The sequence below is a fragment of the Stegostoma tigrinum genome, chromosome 22 (assembly GCF_030684315.1).
Source record: "Stegostoma tigrinum isolate sSteTig4 chromosome 22, sSteTig4.hap1, whole genome shotgun sequence".
Lineage (NCBI taxonomy): Eukaryota > Metazoa > Chordata > Chondrichthyes > Orectolobiformes > Stegostomatidae > Stegostoma > Stegostoma tigrinum.
The window spans coordinates 16,116,040-16,136,722 of record NC_081375.1 but is presented as its reverse complement, the minus strand read 5'-3'; the positions used below and the strand labels follow the sequence as shown (position 1 = coordinate 16,136,722).

Sequence of the window (20,683 nt, the reverse complement as noted above, 5' to 3'; positions counted from 1 at the left end):
ATGATTCTCTAACTAAAGAATTCCCTATCAATACTGCTGTGCCACTTCTATCGTCCCTGTCAGCACAGCCATGATGTAGTTGACCTGGCTTTAACTCCACTCCTCTGAGAAACAATTGTCCTTACCAGTATCCAACCTGAAAACCAGTTAGCGAGCAAGATTATTTCAAGGGACTCCTATACTAATTGCCTGGTACTTTTAATATTCTTGACAGCTACATTCCTCTATGCTCTTAAGCTGCCATGTGACGACTTCCCCAAATATGCTAGTCACATAACTTTCAGCCATGCAGGTCATCACAGTGAATCCAGCCTCCACTTGAGTTCCAACAACCACCCACTTTATTACTATGCCATTGCTTGTTCTGTATTTACTGGAGTTATTATGTGTGCATCTTTTATTAAAGCTAAACATCAAAAATTACAAATTCAAAAGGCTAAATTGATTAACTTTAACAAAACAATCTTTTAAAATTCTGTATTTTACAGGTGTTGGGTCAGCTCGATAATATTTGGAGTGCAATGGAATTTGAACATGAAGTTCATGGCAGGACAGGAATTATGTTATTGAAAGGAAGTGATGATCTAGTAGAGACATTGGAGGACAATCAAGTTCAGTTGCAAAACTTAATAACTTCTAAATATATTGCATATTTCCTCAAGGAGGTCTCCAGCTGGCAGCAAAAGTTATCCACTGCAGATGCAGTCATTTCAATCTGGTTTGAGGTTCAGAGAACTTGGGTTCACCTTGAAAGCATTTTTATCGGTTCGGAAGACATCCGTATGCAGCTGCCTGAGGACAGCAAGCGTTTTGAAGCAATTGATGTTGACTTTAAAGTATGTAGTTTTCATAACAAAAACATAAAACCATTCTTTAATTAGCCAGCTATTGTTCTAAATGTGTCATTTAAAGGGAGAGACAGGCACTGATTTTATTACTCAGCAGGCTAAACTAAATGTCTTTGGGGATATGGGTTCAAATCTAACCAGAGTAGCTGGTGGAGTATTAATGGAATTTGGAATTTGAAGCTCATTTTAGTAATTGTGGCCGTGAAACTATTCTTATTTTGCTAGGTTTTAGAGTGGATTTGTAGCTCAGGTTGTGGATGTTGTGGTTGATTGGCTTGCTGAGCTGGTTTGTTGTTTTTCTGCAGATGTTTCATTACCCTGCTAGTTAACATCATCAGTGCAGCCTCTGATGAGGCGCTGTTGTGTTTTCCACCTGTTATTTGATCTCTGGAGTCCTTTGAGCTGGATTACCTCACTCTGGTTTCCCTTTGCAGTAGAGTGTATATGGGGTCGAGCTCTATGTGTTTGTTGATGACTTTCTTTGTGGAGTACCAGGCTTCTAGGAATTCCTGCGCTTGTCTCTGCCTTGCTTGTTCCAGGATCTTGGTGTTGTCCCAGTCGAATTGGTTGTTCTCCTTATCTACTTGGATAGAGATGAGTGAGTATGGTTGTGTCTTTTTGCAGCCAATTGATGTTCATGTACCCTTGTTGTTTACTTCAGACAAACAGGAAGGAAATTATGTTTGTCACAGCCTCACAGTTGTCACGAATAACATCAGGAAGATGCTACATGCCCCGACACACTCATCATGCTACCTTACATCAGGAACACATCTGAAATGACCCCAAGACTCATACAATCACTGGGCATCAGAGTAGCACACAAACCCACATCAACCCATGACAACTGCTCACCAGAACCAAAGACCCACAACACACTGTGGACAAAATCAGTGTCGTATACAAGATTCCCTGCAGAGGCTGTGACAAACACTGCATCGGACAAACAGGAAGGAAATTAACAAGGGTACACGAACATCAATTGGCTGCAAAAAGACATGACCAATACTCACTCATCTCTCTCCAAGTGGATAAGGAGATTTACCAATTTGACTGGGAAAACACCAAGATCCTGGGACAAACAAGGCAGAGGCAAGCACAGGAATTCCTAGAAGCCTGGTACTCCATGAAGAAAGCCATCAACAAACACATACAGCTTGACCCCATATACACTCCACTGCGAAGGAAAACTGGAAGTGATGTTACCCAGCAGTGTAATGAAATGTCTGCTGAAAAACAATGAGCCACCTCAGTGAGCCAACCAACCACAATATTTTTATTTTGGTTCAGCGCAGACATTTGGTGAAGGAAATCTGAAATCCTTACATGATGTGAGTATTTCACTCCAAATCCATTAGTAACTCTTAACTGCCTAGAGTAAGCCATTCAATTCAATGTAGGTTGGGCAAGTAATACTGGCTTTGGCAGTGATGAGAACATTTCATCAAAGAAAAGATGACAATATTCTAAAAACTTGCAAACCATAATGAATGTTGAGAATGACTGCATATCCCTTTTGCTCATCAAATGCTGTTATTGGGTGCAAACTAATTAATCTGCAGTATAGTGTTTCCTATGCTCCTCTTCCTTTAGCTATAGGCAGTCCCCTATTTGCGAATAGATTGTATTATAGAAACGCTCACCTGTGCAGGCCCTTTCATGGGCTCAGAGCTCATTAGTGCATCAAACTCATTTGTTAAGCAAAGGGACAATGACAGAAAAACTGCAAATACCTTTTGCATTACACAGACTCCTGGAAGTGTTGGTCACAGACAATGGGCCATCATTTACCAGCAGGGAATTTGAGTATTTCCCAAAGTCGAGTGGCTTTTGGCATATAAGGACAGCTGTATACCATCCATTATACAATGGTTTGGTGGGAAGAGCGGTCCAAACTTTGAAGGCAGGTTTAAGGAAACAACCTACAGCTTCACTCGATACCAAACTGTCCCAGTTCCTATTTTGATTATCGGACGACTCCTCTTGCAAGGATAGCTCCTGCAGAATTGCTATTGGGGAGAAGACTCTACACCAGGTTAAATCTGATCTTCCTGGACCTGGCCGTGAGGTGAAACTGCATCAGCAACACAAATGCCAGACACAAGATTCCTCTAAGCGAAAAAGATAGTTTACTTCAGAGGATGAATTTTGTGTAGGAACCATGACATGGCCCTGCATGCGTAAGAGGCATGGTCAACCTGAGGTCAGGTCATGTGACGTATAAAGTTCATGTAGGTGAAGCAGTCCTGAATAAGCATGTAGTCCTCATGAATGCTGCAAACTTGCAAACTGTGCAGGAGCAAACCATACTTCATAACCCTTCAGAACAGCTGGAAAGGCTGTTCGAACCTATGAGTTCTCCCCCTCCATCTAGTGTTGACGTTATCTTGGGGTCTGAGATGGAGATGGCAGAATTCGCAAGCTCAAAGCCCTTACCGCCTGAAGAAGAGGATGCAAGAGTTGGAATACGATTTGGTATGTGCCGTCCGTATCTGAAGCTGTCGGAGGAGCTGGACCAGGTGTAAAATTGTCCCAGAAGGGAACATGAGAAAAAGAATGGACCTACGTCCTCAGACTTAAGAGGGAAAGGGATTTAGTGATTGTAATGCAGTCAGCCAGGTGGACTTTATAGAATAGGAATTCCCTGATTGGGGCTGTTAACTTGATCCAATCAGGGAGCCCTGGCTGACAGATATGAACAGGTGTGTCAGAGGTTCTGTTGACTCTGAGAGTTGGCTCAGAGAATCCTGAATCACTGTCAAGTACTATGGAGAAGTAAATAAATGGTGACCTGATGATGAGTTACTGACCTCTGTGGAGTTACTTCGCATCGGTCAGTCAGGTGATCTGCCTGACATCATTACTTTCGTCAAACTTTGTTGTGGTTTGATTCAATTGAGTGACTTGCTAGAACATTTCAGAGGGCATTTAAGAGTCAACTATATTACAATGGCTTTTGAACAATGTGTAAATCAGACCACGTAAGGATGGCAGATGTTCCTTCCCGAAAGACTATTAATGAACAAGATGAGTTTTTATGACAATGGTTTCATCATTATTATTAAACTGGCATTTATTTTTAAATTCAAGTGTATGAATTAAATTCACGTTCCATCATCCTTCGTGGTAACATGCAAACTCATGCGCAGTGAAAATTACTCGAGTCTGTGGATTACTATTTCAATGACAATAACGTTATGCCACTGCCCCTCAAGTCTACAGTTCCATGCGTTTTGTCAACTTCCGTTTTTGCGTAGAGATGTTATGTTTGTCTTGATGATTATTCTAACTTCGTCTCTCCCTTAAGTCCCTTGATTTTCTCTCATTATTAGAATTTTTTTTAAACAATGAAGTAAGATGCAAAATATTTATTCAAAGTCTTTGCTATTTCCCGGCTTTTGATTGTAATTCACCATCCTCATCCTCTAACGAATCAACATTTTGTTTTCTTCCTTTTTATACACTCCTGGTGAGGTTAGTAGGTAGGAAATAGAGGTGCGGCTTGAGGTGGGAGGAGGGGATAAGTGAGAGTGAGAACAGGTTCGGGAGGTGGGGACGAGCTGGGTTGGTTTTGGGATGCAGTGGGGAGGCATATCAAGCCGTACCTCCATTTCCTACCTAATAACCTCATCCCGCCCCCTTGACCTGTCCATCCTCCCCAGACTGACCTATCCCCTCCTACCTCCCCACCTGTGTGGACACTGGTGCTCTCCAAGATGACCACATTTGTAGGAAATATTTTGTGCTTGAGGAAATTCAGCTCAGAATTGCTGAACTGGTGTCCAAGCTGTGGGCATTATGATAAATCTGGAATGTAGAGAGTTACTGTGACACTCTTTTTCAGGTGACTGTCACATCCCTTAGATTAATTGCATTAAAGTTGGTCTGTGGTCAAGGAAAGGTGGGTGTCACTGGGAGTGAGGCAGGCATTGGGATCCAGAATTTATCTTGGATGAGCCTCAGCCACTGCCTTGTCCAAAAGGGACAAGATTCTTTCTCCTGGTATGGGCACAGACTGCAGGGGCGATTAGCAAACAGATCAAAGCACTGTGGCACATTCAAATGGAAGTACGAAATGAGAAATGTTACAGTAGCAATAGGGGATAACATAGATAAAGGAATAAATATTATCGTATCTACCTAATTATGAGATTTGTAGAAGTGAACTTTGTCAGAATGGAGAATATGTTCATAGCAAAGAAATTGAACCTGAATCTTAAGAAAAGAATGCTAAGGTGATACATATAAACAATGATCTTATACACCTTGGAAATTTGAACAATCTTTGAAACAGGCTATTGCTAAACTGAAAGGATTCAAAGTTTTCAAGACGTTTATGATGCAATAGACAGAGTAAGGAAATAAGCTGGAGAAGAGAGGAAATAGGTGCATAACAAAGAAATAAAATATAGTAATTTGATCACATCATTCATGGACATGACAGAAAGAGGCAATTGTGTAAGGAAATATGAGTGGAGGAGAAAATCGATGACTGACAGATATAAACATGACTTGCAATTGACCCACGCGGTACATGTAAGAGAAATATAAAGTGGACCGAGATAGAGATTTATTTTGTCATTGTTCTGGGAAGACGTTGACACCAACGAGCAATTGAACAAACTTTTTTCTACCACTTTAAAGTAGGAAATAATTCTACAACACAGTGTGGTAGAAGGAAGGAATTCACTCCCACAAAAGGCAAAAGATACTAGTTCAATTCATAATTGTGGGAGACTCCAGGACCAGAGGGCATAATCTCAGAATAAGTGCATGCCCATTTAAGACAGAGATAAAAAGTAATATCTTCTCTCAGACAGGAGTGCATCATGGAATTGTTTATTGCAGATGGCTGAAAGTTGTATTGTTAAGTATATTTAAAGTTGAAAAAGACAAATTTTTAATCAATAGACAAATCAAGAATCATATGAAAAGACAGGAAAATGGATTAGAGGATGATCAGGTGAGCCATGATTTCACTGAATGACAACGGAGACTCAATAGACTGAATGAGATACTTCTGTTCTTGTGTTTTACAGTTTCTTTGATCAAGTTTCTGAACATCTCTTATAATATCACCTTGTCTCACTGTCCATTTTTGTCTGAGTACAACCATGTTAAGTTTTTTCAGACATCTTTCCATGTCAAAGTTTATATAAATGAAAACTGTTATTGCTCTTGGTATTAGTTTCAAATAGCTGTCATTAGAAAATTTATTTATGTAAGTTTTATTCTTCAAGTGGAAATGCCTTACATGTGACACAAGCCTATCAAAAGATATTTGGGACTTGAGTATAATTTGTGATGATGTAGCATTGCCATTTGTGAATCTGACTTTGGGAGGTATCATTTATGTATTGAACAAGAATGGCAGAATTAAATGGAAGACTTTATAACATCAGATCAATATTATCAAACTAATGCCGTTTTTTGCATTTGTGATATTTGTGAACTTAGTCCAACTAATGTATGAAGGACAATTGAAGAATTAAAAATACATTGTTTGGTGGCTAATGTAGCGTTTTGTACTCTGCAGGAAATCATGGCAGATGCAATAAAGACTCCAAATGTAGTTGTAGCAACAAATAAACCTGGTTTGTATGACAGATTGGAAGAAATACAGGGACGGTTAGTGGCTGCTTAATTTATCTTCTTTTTATATTACTGGAGGCTTATTTTCTTTTAGTTTTTAATTATTGCCAAGAACTGCCCACTTGCAAAACCACACCTGCAGATGCTTTTATCCCAATTTTGTGAGCTGGCTATGTATAATGTGCACTGTGCTTATTATGAACAACAGAACATGTTGTTTGATTCAGTAAACTGAATGTGGGGTTCCACAGCCAAATCACAGTACTTGCACTGAAACGCACGCGCAATGTTACTCAATCGCGTAGTAAATATAGATGCCTTTTTGGACTAACAGCTGCATTTTGTTAGAGGGAAATATCACTCCCATTTGCTTAGCACCAGCATGAAATGCACTGCTTAACCTATTATTCAAATATTTGAGACGCCTTGCCTTTCCCTGTAACTGAGATAAATTGGACACGTTTCACATTTGAATGTGTCATTATTGACCCATTTGTGAGATTGCATACAGACAGTCAACACCAACCTGATCAGGATAGCATTGTCCTGTTGGATAGCTTCGATGTGCAAATTAAGCTTGTAGTGTGAACATATAACTAGGGACCCATTAACAACATTGTTCAAATCCCAAAATGTGTCTTGGCCAGTGAAGGTGGGCTTGTGGTCAACAGTGGTCGAGAATCTATTGACATATTCCTCAACTAGCATGTTGCAAAAAGAGAGCACATTAATCTGCTCCATGTAAAAAGTGAATTTGAACAGGTGCCAGAGTGTATGATAAAGTAGAGCAAAGAACTGCAGATGATGGAAATCTGAAACAAGAACAGAAATTGCGAGAGAAACTCAACAGGTCTGCCAGCATCTATGGAGAGGATATATTAAGATGTGAGCACGTTGATGATAATTCAGAGAATATAAATGAATAATCTACCTACCAGAAATATGCACAGGTTGAGAGGTTAAGACTCATTTCATCAACAAACCTTTTTCTCATGATAAAAATGTTAACAAAGACTGGATTTATTCGGGCATTCAATTTGTTAGTTAAACTGAACTTGCTTGTTTGAGTTGCTATTTCGTAACTTCAACTGATGCCTGCTACTTTTCTTTGTGTATTCACAAAATCTAAGTCCAGTAATCCACTCTTCCAGCTGTTGAATTTATGCTTCATTGAGAAACAAGTGCAAAATGGAACATCGCTTTTATGTGTCTTCAACAGCTCACAAATGTTTGGACATAGGAGCCATGAGAATAAATTCTAACATATATCACAAGGCAGTTTGTTCCCCTTACACAAGTCCACTTGAACATTTCTAGAACTTGGATTAAATGGCCTATTTTTGCACAGTGTGCTCAATGAAAGATCAGGACAGCGAATGGCTCTCACTGGTCCTTCACCTTCTGTTACTGTGCCTTTCAATCAGGCATAGAATGCCTTTGAATGAAGGGCCCTACCTGGGTACCCACAAGCTAACACATCAGAGTTTCCTGTTGGCCTCCTAATATAACCATTATATGTGATTAAGCCCTTGTGGAGATTCATTGTCCAGTTAGAAACCTCCAGTGGAGGTGAGGCAAGAAAGCTTCCCACCTAGAACTTAATAAGGTCAAGGCAGGAAGGTAGCAAGATCCCCATCTAACTAAATATCCAACTGCCATCAAAATTGCCATTGGGAGAGCACGAAATTTCACCTGCAAACATTGTCTCTCTCCCCACGTATATTGCAAGACCTTTTGAGAGTTTCCAGCATTTTCAGTTTTTAATTTAAATTTCTAGTATCTGCAGAATTGTTTAAAGGTTCCAATTTCCGATGCTTAGAAAATCCTTTTAATTTTTGTGTTCTCAATTTAGTTTAACTCTTTGTGAGAAAGCCTTGGCTGAATATCTTGAAACAAAACGACTGGCCTTTCCTAGATTCTACTTTATATCTTCTGCAGACCTGCTAGATATATTATCTAATGGTAACAACCCTATGGAGGTGAGGCACTTTGATGTATATTTTCAGTATTATAATGAACAATATTTGCGATATTTGCAGTTCTGACTATATGTAACTTTTTCAGACAAATAAGTAAAGTAAGCAAACCTGTTCAATGCATAATTAGATAGTCACCAAATTTACAGTTAAAAATAACATTCCACCTTGGAAAATCAAACTCAGTTCGAGTTGCTGTTGTGAATTCAATGTTGTGTTCTTGTCTGAAGTACTCTGAATACCATCTATTTTAATATTAATTTCATAATTTTCTGTTCCATATGTTTTGTAAAAATATTGATTCTACTGCATGTTGTAGCCTCTTAAACTGAGATAAAAGGCATTTTTTAAAAATCCCTTTATAGTTTCCCTTTATCCCTTTTATAAGTATCTCTGCCAATTTTAACATTTATGGCAACTGTCTAATTGAACTTGGAGAGTCAGTGATGATATCCTTGATGATAAAATGTGAGGCTGGATGAACACAGCAGGCCAAGCAGCATCTCAGGAGCACAAAAGCTGACGTTTCGGGCCTAGACCCTTCATCAGAGAGGGGGATGGGGGGAGGGAACTGGAATAAATAGGGAGAGAGGGGGAGGCGGACCGAAGATGGAGAGCAAAGAAGATAGGTGGAGAGGGTGTAGGTGGGGAGGTAGGGAGGGGATAGGTCAGTCCAGGGAAGACGGACAGGTCAAGGAGGTGGGATGAGGTTAGTAGGTAGCTGGGGGTGCGGCTGGGGGTGGGAGGAAGGGATGGGTGAGAGGAAGAACCGGTTAGGGAGGCAGAGACAGGTTGGACTGGTTTTGGGATGCAGTGGGTGGGGGGGAAGAGCTGGGCTGGTTGTGTGGTGCAGTGGGGGGAGGGGATGAACTGGGCTGGTTTAGGGATGCAGTGGGGGAAGGGGAGATTTTGAAACTGGTGAAGTCCACATTGATACCATATGGCTGCAGGGTTCCCAGGCGGAATATGAGTTGCTGTTCCTGCAACCTTCGGGTGGCATCATTGTGGCAGTGCAGGAGGCCCATGATGGACATGTCATCAAGAGAATGGGAGGGGGAGTGGAAATGGTTTGCGACTGGGAGGTGAGATGCTGCTTGGCCTGCTGTGTTCATCCAGCCTCACATTTTATCATCTTGGAATCTCCAGCATCTGCAGTTCCCATTATCTATGATATCCTTGAGGCTGTTTTCATCCAAAGTATTGTTAGAGTGGGAGTTCCACAACCTGGACACTGAATTTATGGCAGATTTACAGTGTAGGACAGGGCAGGACACGGACAGGTAATGCTTGGGCCCTGTGGAGTACTGCTGAACAAATAGACTGAGGGGATCAGGTGCATACTTCCTTTGAAAGTGGAAACATAGGTGTACAGGGTGGTAAAGAAGGGGTTTGACATGCTTGTCTTCACTGGACGGTGCATTGAGTATAGGAGCTGGGACTTCATGCTAAGGCTGTGCAGGACATTGGTGTGGCCAATAAAGACTGCATACAGTTCTGGTCACCCTGTTTTAGGAAGGATGTTGTTAAACTAGAAAAGGTGCAAAAATAATTTACAAGGACATTGCTGGGACTAGAGGGTTTGAGCTTTAAGGAGAGTCTGGAGGCGCCAAATAGGCCAGGGCTTTTAACCCTGGAATATTGGAGGCCAAGGGATGACCTTATAGAGGTTTATAAAATCATGAGGGGTGCAGATAAGGTGAATGATTTACAGAAGTAAGCAATGTCCAGTGATTGACATTCAAATTAGTTCAGTGATAAACATTCATAGACATTCAAATGTAGTGAATGCAGCTGAGGGTATAGTAATATACATTTATAAGTTGGAATTTAGTTCACTTTTCAGGCAAAAACTGGATTCTTTCTGGAAATCAGATTTTGAGAGAGGTCAAGAGTAGAGACAGTGTGTAGCTAAGCCTGGAACTGTTTGCTGTTTTCTGACCCAATGATAGCCCAAGGATGAATTGAAGCGATTAAAAAAACAATTCAGTTATATGTTTGGGGATTCAAAGTGAGTAGTTTTAGTTAGTGCTATGCCTTTAATGCAGCTGTCCGTAACCCATTGTGTGTCTTAGGAAATAAACTGTGAAGCTGCTAGTGACATCTTGAACATTTCACTGCATTCTTCTAGCTGCAGAGATGCATTGTTTGCAGTTCTATTTTGTGGGTTTGACTAGAATGTCTACATAATGCAAGTTGGTGACATTTCAGGAGCATGGTGCATTGTCGCATTGCTTTTATCCACTGGTGGTGTCTGGAACATGCTAGTAACCATCTTCAACCATTATTAATTTTATAACATAAGACCACATGGATTAAAACAAAACTTCTGATCACTCTTCATCCTTTTTGGATGTGAAACAGGTTATATACTATGTAGCAAGAAATTGTGCAAAATTACTAGAATAATTTCTAACATGACATATGCATTGTTACCTAAGTGTGTATGAATGGTTTATTGAGGAAAATCTCATTATTGTGGTGATTAATTTTCCTTTATGTTATAGGTGAGTCAACATTTGTCCAAGCTATTTGATAATATGGCTAAACTGAAGTTCCAATTGGACGCAGATAACAATCCAATGAAAGTTGGCATTGGCATGTACAGTAAAGAAAATGAATATGTGCCATTTGATAAACCATGCGATTGCACTGGTCAGGTGACTGTCAATACATCAATTTTTGAATTACTCTATGCATCAATTCTGCTGCTACTAATTGGTAGCCATTTCACCTTGCAGACAATTAGCAGGCTTTCTCTCTGAAATTTGCAGCCGGAGACTGCTTCACCACCAGACCACCCAACCACTCCTCAGGTTACAGTCGGGTCCCAGAATTAGTTCTGACATTGGGTGGATGGAGATGTGTGACATTGTCCTGTCAGTTGGTTGAACACCAATTCACAGACTTGAATATGTTATCTGGGTTTTCTGTGCACAATAAGAAAGTACTAAGGATTGCTGAAACAATATTTGATTGAGGAGAAATGATGGGTATGTGAGTTCACTCTGGCTCTCGTTTCACATCCTCTCTCCATCTCCCACCTGCTCACACACTTTCTCTCTCACTTATACACACATTTTTCCTTCTGCCTCCCTCTCACCTTCTACTATCCTCCCTCATACATTTCCCCTCCCACAATTTCCTTCTGTCCCATCCTCACAATCCCTTAACACCCTTAAAACCCTCCCTCACTCCATCCTTACACTTTCTCTCATACCACTCCGCCTACCATTCACTTTCACTCCTTTCCACTTTCCCTTTCTGCTGACATTCATTCATTCTCACACATGCTTACCCATGGACTCTGACCCCAAGCACATTGCTCCACAATTCTTGACAATTTCTTCTTGGCTACCCGAGCTAGATGAGAGAATGTTCCATCTGAGAGTTTGTCTTCTCTGTACTTGCCTGGCTAGCATTGGCCCCTTGCCATCTCTTTCCCATCCTACACTATTGCAAACTCACTGAGACCATTTTGCAGACCTGAAGCTTCATGAAGCTACAAGTCACACAGCTCACAGCTCCTCCTATTAGAGGCTGTTTCTCTTCCTCATTTATGGGAGACAGAATGGGAAACCACTTGTAATTGGAGGAGAATCTACCTGCATAAATCTGCCACTGATACTTCTACATTCTGAACAAAGGCTTGGCAGGTCCATTTTGTGGCCCTCAGCCCCTGAGTGGACAAGCCTGATCTACACTGTCATGGCCCTTCTGAATTTTGTTTCAATTAAATCACTCTTCTAATTTCTAGGATTTATAAGCCCAGCCAACTCCAACATTCCTTTTAAGACTATTCTCCTGTGTCATTAATTAGCCTACTTAATGTTTGTTCTCCTGTCACAAAGGAAGGATGATCTTTCGTTGGTTGTAAGATCAAATGTGCAAATGATATTTAGTATCTTCAATGAAACAGCTCAAATACAAATATTACTAGAGCCAGATTTTGTTTTTTAAGTGTAGATTTACACAGTAATAAAGGTCATGTGTGAAAACAAGAACAATGTATTTGCCAAATGAGAAATTTTACAAAAACAAGCTCAAGCAGCTGAATGGCCTATTCCCGTTATGATATAATCGTTCACTCAATGTAATGGTACCAAATTTGGAAAATACCAAAAGGTGCTCTCCTTGAGTATAATTGCCAGCTCCTTTTGTTCAGGGTTTCAACTAAGCCTTGAACTAGCAGTTTATGTAAGGCTTGAAATTACAATTGAGGCATGATATGTATGAACAACGAAACAAGTTCAAGGCTCTAATTGCCCTCCCGTTTCTATATTTTGAACTCTCAAGCTTACAGAGCTCACTCCTTCTTCAGGGATTAGTGGCACTGACACCTGAAGAAGGAGTGAAGCTCCGAAAGCTTGTGTTTTCAAATGAACCCGTTTGACCATAACCTGGTGTTATGTGATTTATGACCTTGTACACACCAGTCTAACACCGGCAACTGTACATTATGTTTTGAACTGACAACAGAAATATACCAAGACTCCACAATGAAAAAGAAACTATAAAAGGAAATATTAATAAACTGAACAAACTGTTATCTATGCAGTGAATCATTTGTCTCCGACCCTGTCGAACAAGAAATTACCTCCAAAGACATAGATTTGTTTTGCAACAGTGCTTTCTCTTCAAATGATTACTTTGTGATCGTTAGGGGAAGTAAGTGAGCTGTAAAGCTTTTAAATTAATAGCAAAAAGCCATATATTTTTCAGTTATCTGGATAAGAAGAACTGTTTTCTTATGTCCATAAAACATTCTTTCCCGTGAAGGATTTCCCATCACTGCATTTAGCTGTTTTATTAATGTCACCTATTCTGCACTTTGATAAATTAGCAAGTAATCATACTGTTTCATACTTATGTTCTAACCGTTCAAAAGACCTTTGTATGGTAAACATTTGATTTCCAAGGGAACAGCATTAGATGTACTTGATTTCCTTTAGATCAAATAGCCTAACTAGTGTAAAGTTCAGCATTAGCATTATGGGGCTACGAAATGCCCTTCATGCACTTACTCACCATTTACCTCTATAGTTTGCTTGTTTGAATTGAATCAAAGTGTTGTTAAATTCTAGCAAAGTTGTGTTTACAAGCTAGAACATCCTTTTCTGACTTCAAAGAATCAAAAAGTGTCTTGTACAGGCTGCCATAACCCCAACACGACCATGGTCACTGGGATTTAATGAGTGTTATAAACTCACAGCAGGCTCCTGACAGTATCCACACCAGCAATAGCCTATTTGTTACTCCAGGAAAATATAGATGATTTGCAATGTAATTGCTGCCTATGCCCAACAAAAGGCATGGAGCTACTTAAAATGAGACGGATTTCAAAGAAGTAGTTGACTCAAACTTAAAGACTTCAGTAGATGCAAAAGTCGATGATTTGGGCCAAATTAGACAGAGAGATGGAACAAATAGTCCATTCCATGCATTCATGCAGTTTGGGATCTTCTTTCTGTTATCACTGAGTATTATCTGGCTGTCCCAAGCTTATGTTCTCTCAGAGATGGTGATCTTGAGCTAGATGTAATTAGGCCCGTTGACGACGTATACAATTTCTGTCACGACAAGGCTCTTACACACACACACACACACACACACACACACACACACACACACACACACACACAAAACCAGGACAGCATTGCTGGAGGGGCTCTGTGGAGAGGAGGACAGAGTTGGTGTTTCAGGGGCCCATGACCCTTCCTTGGTTCTGAGGGGGAGCACCGGACTTGAGGCGTTGCCTCTGTTTTTTTTCTTCACAGATGCTGCCACACCTGCTGAGCTTTTCCAGCAACTTTGCTTTTGTTCCTGATTTACAGCATCTGCAGTTATTTCAGTTTTTATACCATTAGGTTCTTCTTGCCCCTCAACCAGTTGGAGCCCTCATAAAGTTCACTTAAGGGCCTCAGCCCACCAGTGTTGGGATTGTCCGAACTAAGAGCAGCCCTGCATCCATGTTATATGCCCTACAAATGAATCTTGTCAACTGGCAGAGGTGGGGAACTGTATGAGGCCCTCAATCAAAGCCTCTCAGTATGGGCAATGACAGGGCTACTGGGAGCCAATCCCCCATTTTTACTTCCTCTGTCCCCATGCCTCCTGTGACCCCAAACCCAAAACCCTTTCCTCTCTCCTCCGTACACCAATTCAAAAAAGGAGGCATATTTTTAAGTTTAGAGCGGAAAGATTTAAAAGGAGAGGGGGCAACTTTTTTACACAGAGTGGTTCGTGTGTGGAGAAATGCCAGACAAAGTGATGGATGCAGGCATCATTACAATGTTTAAAATACATTTGGATATGTTCATGAATAGGAAGGGCTTGGAGGGATATGGGCCAAACGCAGGCAGGTAGGATCAGTTTAGCGAGTTTTGAGAAGATTTGTAGCTCAGGTTGAGGTTCTGGATGTGATCAATAAACACATTGATTTGGAGCCAATCTACCATCCCCTGAGAAAAAGAAGAGGAAATGACATCACCAACCCAAAGAAACCTAACCAGATAAATAGAAAGCAGGACATAACACCAGCGCTTTGTCGGAGGCTCACTGATGTTACCTAGAATGGTGACGAAACGTCTGAAAACGAACCTTCCAGCTCAGCGAGCAAACTCACATCCAGGACCAGTTTAGTTTGGGAACATGGTCAACGTGGACTGGTTGGACCGAAGTGTCCATTTCCATGCTGTATGACTCTGACGTATGACATACCAAAATCAGAAATCGCTGGAGAAACTCTGCCACTGTTTCAAGTCTGGCGACTCTTCTTCAGAACTTCTAACTGCTAACAGTTCTTATGCAGAGTCACCGAACTCAAAAAGTTCATTCTGCTTTCTTTCCACAGATGCTGTCAGACCTGCTGAGTTTCTGCAGTAATTTCTGTTTTTGTTTCACATCCCCAGCATTCACAATCATTTCACACTAAGGATTGCTGCACTCTCATCTATCTGATGAATTGTAAAACTGCCAGATCAGGTAGAATGTGAAAGATCCCATTATTCTTTTCAAAGAAGGACAGGAAATATTTCCTGGTGTCAGGATTAACATTAATCTATCAAGCAAAATTAAAATAGAAAGTTTATTTGGTGGTTATCACGTTGCTGTTTGCACAACCTTCCTAAACGTAAATTCACTGATGAATTTCTCTGTATTAAACCAGTGATTATGGCTCACTTGGTTGATTAACTGTGAAACCTTTGACTTTTGAAAGGTCAGCTTCTGCAATGAAATGCTTTGTTTCTTTCTTATGTTTTTGTCTCTAATTATGTTTGTTTTCAACTTGTTTTTGTTGTGTATTGCTTGTAGGTTGAAATTTGGTTAAATCGGCTATTAGACAGAATGTGTGCCACATTGCGTCATGAAATTGCTGAGGCTGTAGTAGCTTATGAAGAGAAGCCTCGAGAGCAATGGATATTTGAATACCCTGCACAGGTACAGTAAAGACAAAATGTGTGAAATATCCAATGGTTAAATTGAGAAATTATCCATTTTGGGAGGTGAGTTACAGAGGAATCTGGATGGCCAAGTGCATAAACCACAAAAGACTAGGTAGCAAGTACAGTAAGTAATTTGAAAAGTAAATAGAATGTTATTATAGGTTAATATTACATATTATATCCATCCATATTTTAGATGGTTTGTTTGATGAGGAAAGGTTGGACAGGTGAAGCTGGCATCCATTGGAGTTTCAAATTGTAAGATGTCACTTTATTGAAACATGTAATATTCTGAGATGTCTTGAAAGTGTGGAGTTTCCTTTTATGGGAAGAGTCACCCAATGAGACAGAGAAAAGCCAGATTTTTACTCATAAAGTCATTGATCTTTGGAATTCACTTCCACAAAGTGGGTGGAAACGGAATCATTGAATATTTTTAAGGCAGCAATAGATAGCAATAGATAGATTCCTGGTAAACAAATTTAGCGAGAAATGTGGAATTGAGTTTCCAATCCAGTCAGCCAGGGTCTTATTAAACTGCAATCCATCCACGAGAGATTGAGTGACTTACTTCTGCTCTTAGCTTGTATATTTGTACGTGGATCTAGAGATATTATATTTGACAAATAGAAGCAACACGTAGAATAAGCTGTAGTTTACAATTAGGTCACTATAATGCTGCTTGGCCAGCTGTGTTCATCCAGCTCCACACTTTGTTATCTCGGATTCTCCAGCATCTGCAGTTCCCATTATCTCTGGTGTGAATTCACTAACCTATGCAACCATGTATTCTTTGATGCCAAAAATACCAGAAACATTGATTGCCCCTTTCCTCCAGATGCTGCCAGGCTTGCTGTGTTCTTCCAGTCTCTTCTTTGTCTATGTTGGATTCCAGCATCTGCAGTTTTTGTCTCAAACAATGTGCACATCATAGAGTTGCCACATTGCCTTGCTTTTTAGAGGTAAACCTAGGAATGGTAGAATTGTACTTCAGATTCTGGCTTCTATCATACAAACGCTTAATCTAGATCCAATTTTATGCCATTTTGACAATAAAACTCAATCCCCTCTCCAAGAAATCTTCATACTTTTGTTATAATGATATACTCTCTCTCTCACACACACTCTCACACACACTCTCACACACACTCTCACACACACTCTCACACACACTCTCACACACACTCTCACACACACTCTCACACACACTCTCACACACACTCTCACACTCACTCTCACACTCACTCTCACACTCACTCTCACACACACACTCTCACACACACACTCTCACACACACACACCCCCCGCTCTCTCTCTCTCAAGTTTGATGTCCAAAATAGAGATATATGGGTGTTGGAAAAGGCAGATCTGCAGGCAACTGAAGGCCAAGTCATAAAGAACAGGTGATGGGTGGAGTGGGCCTAAAAATGGGCGACAGCCATGACATGTAGGGTTTCTTTTGTGCTGTCAAAACCACTTAAGGACCAAACACCCAAGACCCCACCCCAATCTGGTCAAGGACGGAGTGACTCTCATCAAAGTGAAAGGAATCAATAAACAATGCCGGAAGAAGCACTTCAAAGCTCCTTAATCTATCTGAGCATCATTGACTGCATGCTGCACACTGCACACTACAAGCTCAGCAACACCCAGCCCTGCACAAAATAGAGTTGCTGTCGCCAGCTGAAGAACAACACAGCTGCTGGAGCAGACAATATCCCTGATGAGGCATTAAACTGTGAGGGCAAAGAGCTCCTGCTGCATCTACATATTCTTGCCTGCCTTATCTGGATGGAGGAGAACATCCTAACAAAGCTCTGAAATGCCACAGCTGTGAACATTGTCAAAAAAAGGATTAAGTCTGACTGTGATAACTACAGGAGCATCTCCACGCTGTTGACTGTTGGAAAAGTCTTCTTTAAGGCCCTCCTCATCTGTCTCCTTCCTGTGTCTGAGGAACTCCTCCTGGAATCACAGTGCAGCTTCTGGCCATGGAGTGGCACCACAGGCATGCTTTTCCACTAGTGACTGCAGCAGAAGAAATGCAGAAAAAAACCATCTTTGACCTTGTAAGAGACTTTGATATTGTCAACTGGGAAGCATTATGGAACATCCTTCTCTGTTTTGACTTCACCATGACATTTGACAACCTGGGGGCCTGGCACCATGGAGTGAACCCCCAATTTTTACGAGGAAAGACTGAGGGACTTGAGGCTGTTTTCATTAGAGAGAAGAATGTTGAGAGGTGACTTAATTGAAACATATAAAATAATCAGAGGGTTAGAAAGGGTGGATAGGGAGAGCCTTTTTCCTAAGATGGTGACGGCGGGGCATATCTTTAAATTGAGGGGTGAAAGATATAGGACAGATGTCAGAGGTGGTTTCTTTACTCTGAGAGTAGTAAGGGCATGGAACGCTTTGCCTGCAACGGTAGTAGATTCGCCAACTTTAGGTACATTTACGTCGACATTGGATAAGCATATGGATGTACATGGAATAGTGTAGGTTAGATGGGCTTCAGATGGGTATGACAGGTCAGCACAACATCGAGGGCCGAAGGGCCTGTACCGTGCTGTAATGTACTATGTTCTATGTTCTAACATCCTTTGCCTGCTTCACGATGACATGAAAGTTCTGGTAATGACGAATGGTAACACCACTGACCCATTCCCCATTCAGACCAGTGTCAAACAGATTTGCAAAATCGACCTAACACTGTTTTCAATCTGCCACATGGCAATGCTTCATCTCACCCCTGATATGGTCTCCACAGCAGTGGAGCTAACCTAAAGGTCCAATGGGAAATTATGCAAATGCCAACCCTTTCAAACCAAAACCAACATCACCCCAACAAATTTCATTGAGCTGCAGTTACTGGATGATGCTTGCGTATTTGCAAACTCCGAGGATGAACTCCAGACTATCATCAGCACCTTTACAGTCCTCTAGAACCTCGCCTGTGGTCAAAGAAGATGTGAAGATATAGAACATAGTACATTACAGCACGGTACAGGCCCTTCGGCCCTCGATGTTGTGCTGACCTAGGAAGGCAGTGCAGGTGTTCCCTGCGGTCATCTCCCTCCAAAACAGGTATACCGTTTTGGATTCTGTTGGGGGACTTGGCTCTCCAGGGGAAGGCAGCAGTAGCCAGGTTCATTGCACCATGGCTGGCTCTGCTGTACAGAAGGGCTGGAAAAAGAGTGGAAGGGTTATAGACATAGGGGATTCGATTGTAAGGGGAGTAGGTAGGCAGTTCTGTGGTCGAAAATGAGGCTCCTGAATGGTATGTTGCTTCCCAGGTGCACAGGTCGGGGATGTCTCAGATCAACTGCAGGATATTCTGAAGGGGGTTGGTGAACAGCCAGCTGTCGTGGTGCGTATAGGCACCAATGATATAGGTAAAAAAATGGAATGAGGTCCTATAAGCAGAATTTAGGAAGTTAGGAACCAAGTTAAAAAGTAGGACCTCAGAGGTAGTAATCTCAGGATTGCTACCAGTGCCATGTGCTAGTCAGAGTAGAAATGAAAGAATAGAGAGGATAAATGATTGGCTTGAGAGCTGGTGCATGAGGGAGGGGTTCAGATTTTTGGGACAATGGGACCAGTTCTGGGGGAGGTGGGACTAGTACAAATCAGACGGTCTAGACCTGGGCAGGGCTGGAAACAATGTACTAGGGGCTGCTTTTGCTAACGCTGTTGAGGTGGATTTAAATGAATGTGGCAGGGGTGTGGGAGTTAGGCGTCAGTAAGGAGGTAGTAACTAAAGCCTGTAAGGAACTGGATAATGAAGTCAGTGTGACGAAGGGGAAGAGTAGGCAGAGAGCAGATGATGAACGCAAAGGGACAGATGGTCTGAGGTGCATTTGTTACAATGCGAGAAGTATAGTAGGTAAGGCAGATGAACTTAGGGCTTAGATTAGTACCTGGGAGTATGATGTTATTGCTATTATTGAGACTTGGTTGAGGGAAGGGCAAGATTTGCAACTAAATATCCCAGGATATAAATGCTTCAGGTGGGATAGAAAGGGAAGTAAAAGGGGTGGAGGAGTTGCGTTACTGGTCAAAGAGGATATGACAGTTGTGCTGAAGGAGGACACTATGGAGAACTCGAGCAGTGAGGCAATATGGGCAGAGCTCAGAAATAGGAAGGGTGCAGTAATGATGTTGGAGCCGTATGACAGGCTTCTTAACAGTGAGCGTGAGATAAAGGCACAACTATGTTGACAGATTATGGAACAATGTAGGAGCAACAGTTAGTGATGGGAGATTTTAATTTTCACAACATTGATTGGGATTTACTTAGTGTTTGCGGTTCAGATGGAGCAGAATTTGTAAAGAGCATCTAGGAGGGTTTTCTAGAGCAGTATGTTAATAGTCCAACTTGGGAAGGGGCCATACTGGATCTGGTGTTGGGGAATGATCCCAGCCAGGTGGTTGAAGATTCAATAGGGGAGTACTTTGGGAATAATGATCACAATTCCGTAAGTTTCAGAACACTGATGGACAAAGACGAGTGGTCCGGAAGGAAGAGTGCTGAAGTGGGGAAAGGCCAACTATAGCAAAATTTGGCAGGAGCTGGGGAATATGGATTAGGAGCAGCTGTTTGAGAGTAAATCCACATTAGATATGTGGGAGGCTTCTAAAGTGAGGTTGTTTAGAACATAGAACATAGAGCATAGAAAAGTACAGCACAGCACAGGCCCTTTGGCCCACGATGTTGTGCCGTGGATTAATCCTAATCCAAAAATAAAATAACCTAACCTAACCTAACCTGCATTACCCTCAATTCACTGCTGTCCATGTGCCTGTCCAGCAGTCACTTAAA

The 20,683-nt window shown here is 41.3% G+C and overlaps 1 protein-coding gene across 1 annotated transcript in view; it reads left to right on the top strand.

Annotated features, from left to right (window-relative positions):
* LOC125463872 (dynein axonemal heavy chain 17-like) overlaps positions 1–20,683 on the top strand; it is a 364,283-nt gene that overhangs the window by 70,546 nt on the left and 273,054 nt on the right. Inside the window, exons 11-15 of the mRNA XM_059653668.1 lie at positions 489–836; positions 6,385–6,476; positions 8,293–8,419; positions 10,921–11,073; positions 15,728–15,853. Of these exons, the coding sequence (XP_059509651.1) occupies positions 489–836; positions 6,385–6,476; positions 8,293–8,419; positions 10,921–11,073; positions 15,728–15,853 (846 nt within the window). The remainder of the gene's footprint in view (positions 1–488; positions 837–6,384; positions 6,477–8,292; positions 8,420–10,920; positions 11,074–15,727; positions 15,854–20,683) is intronic.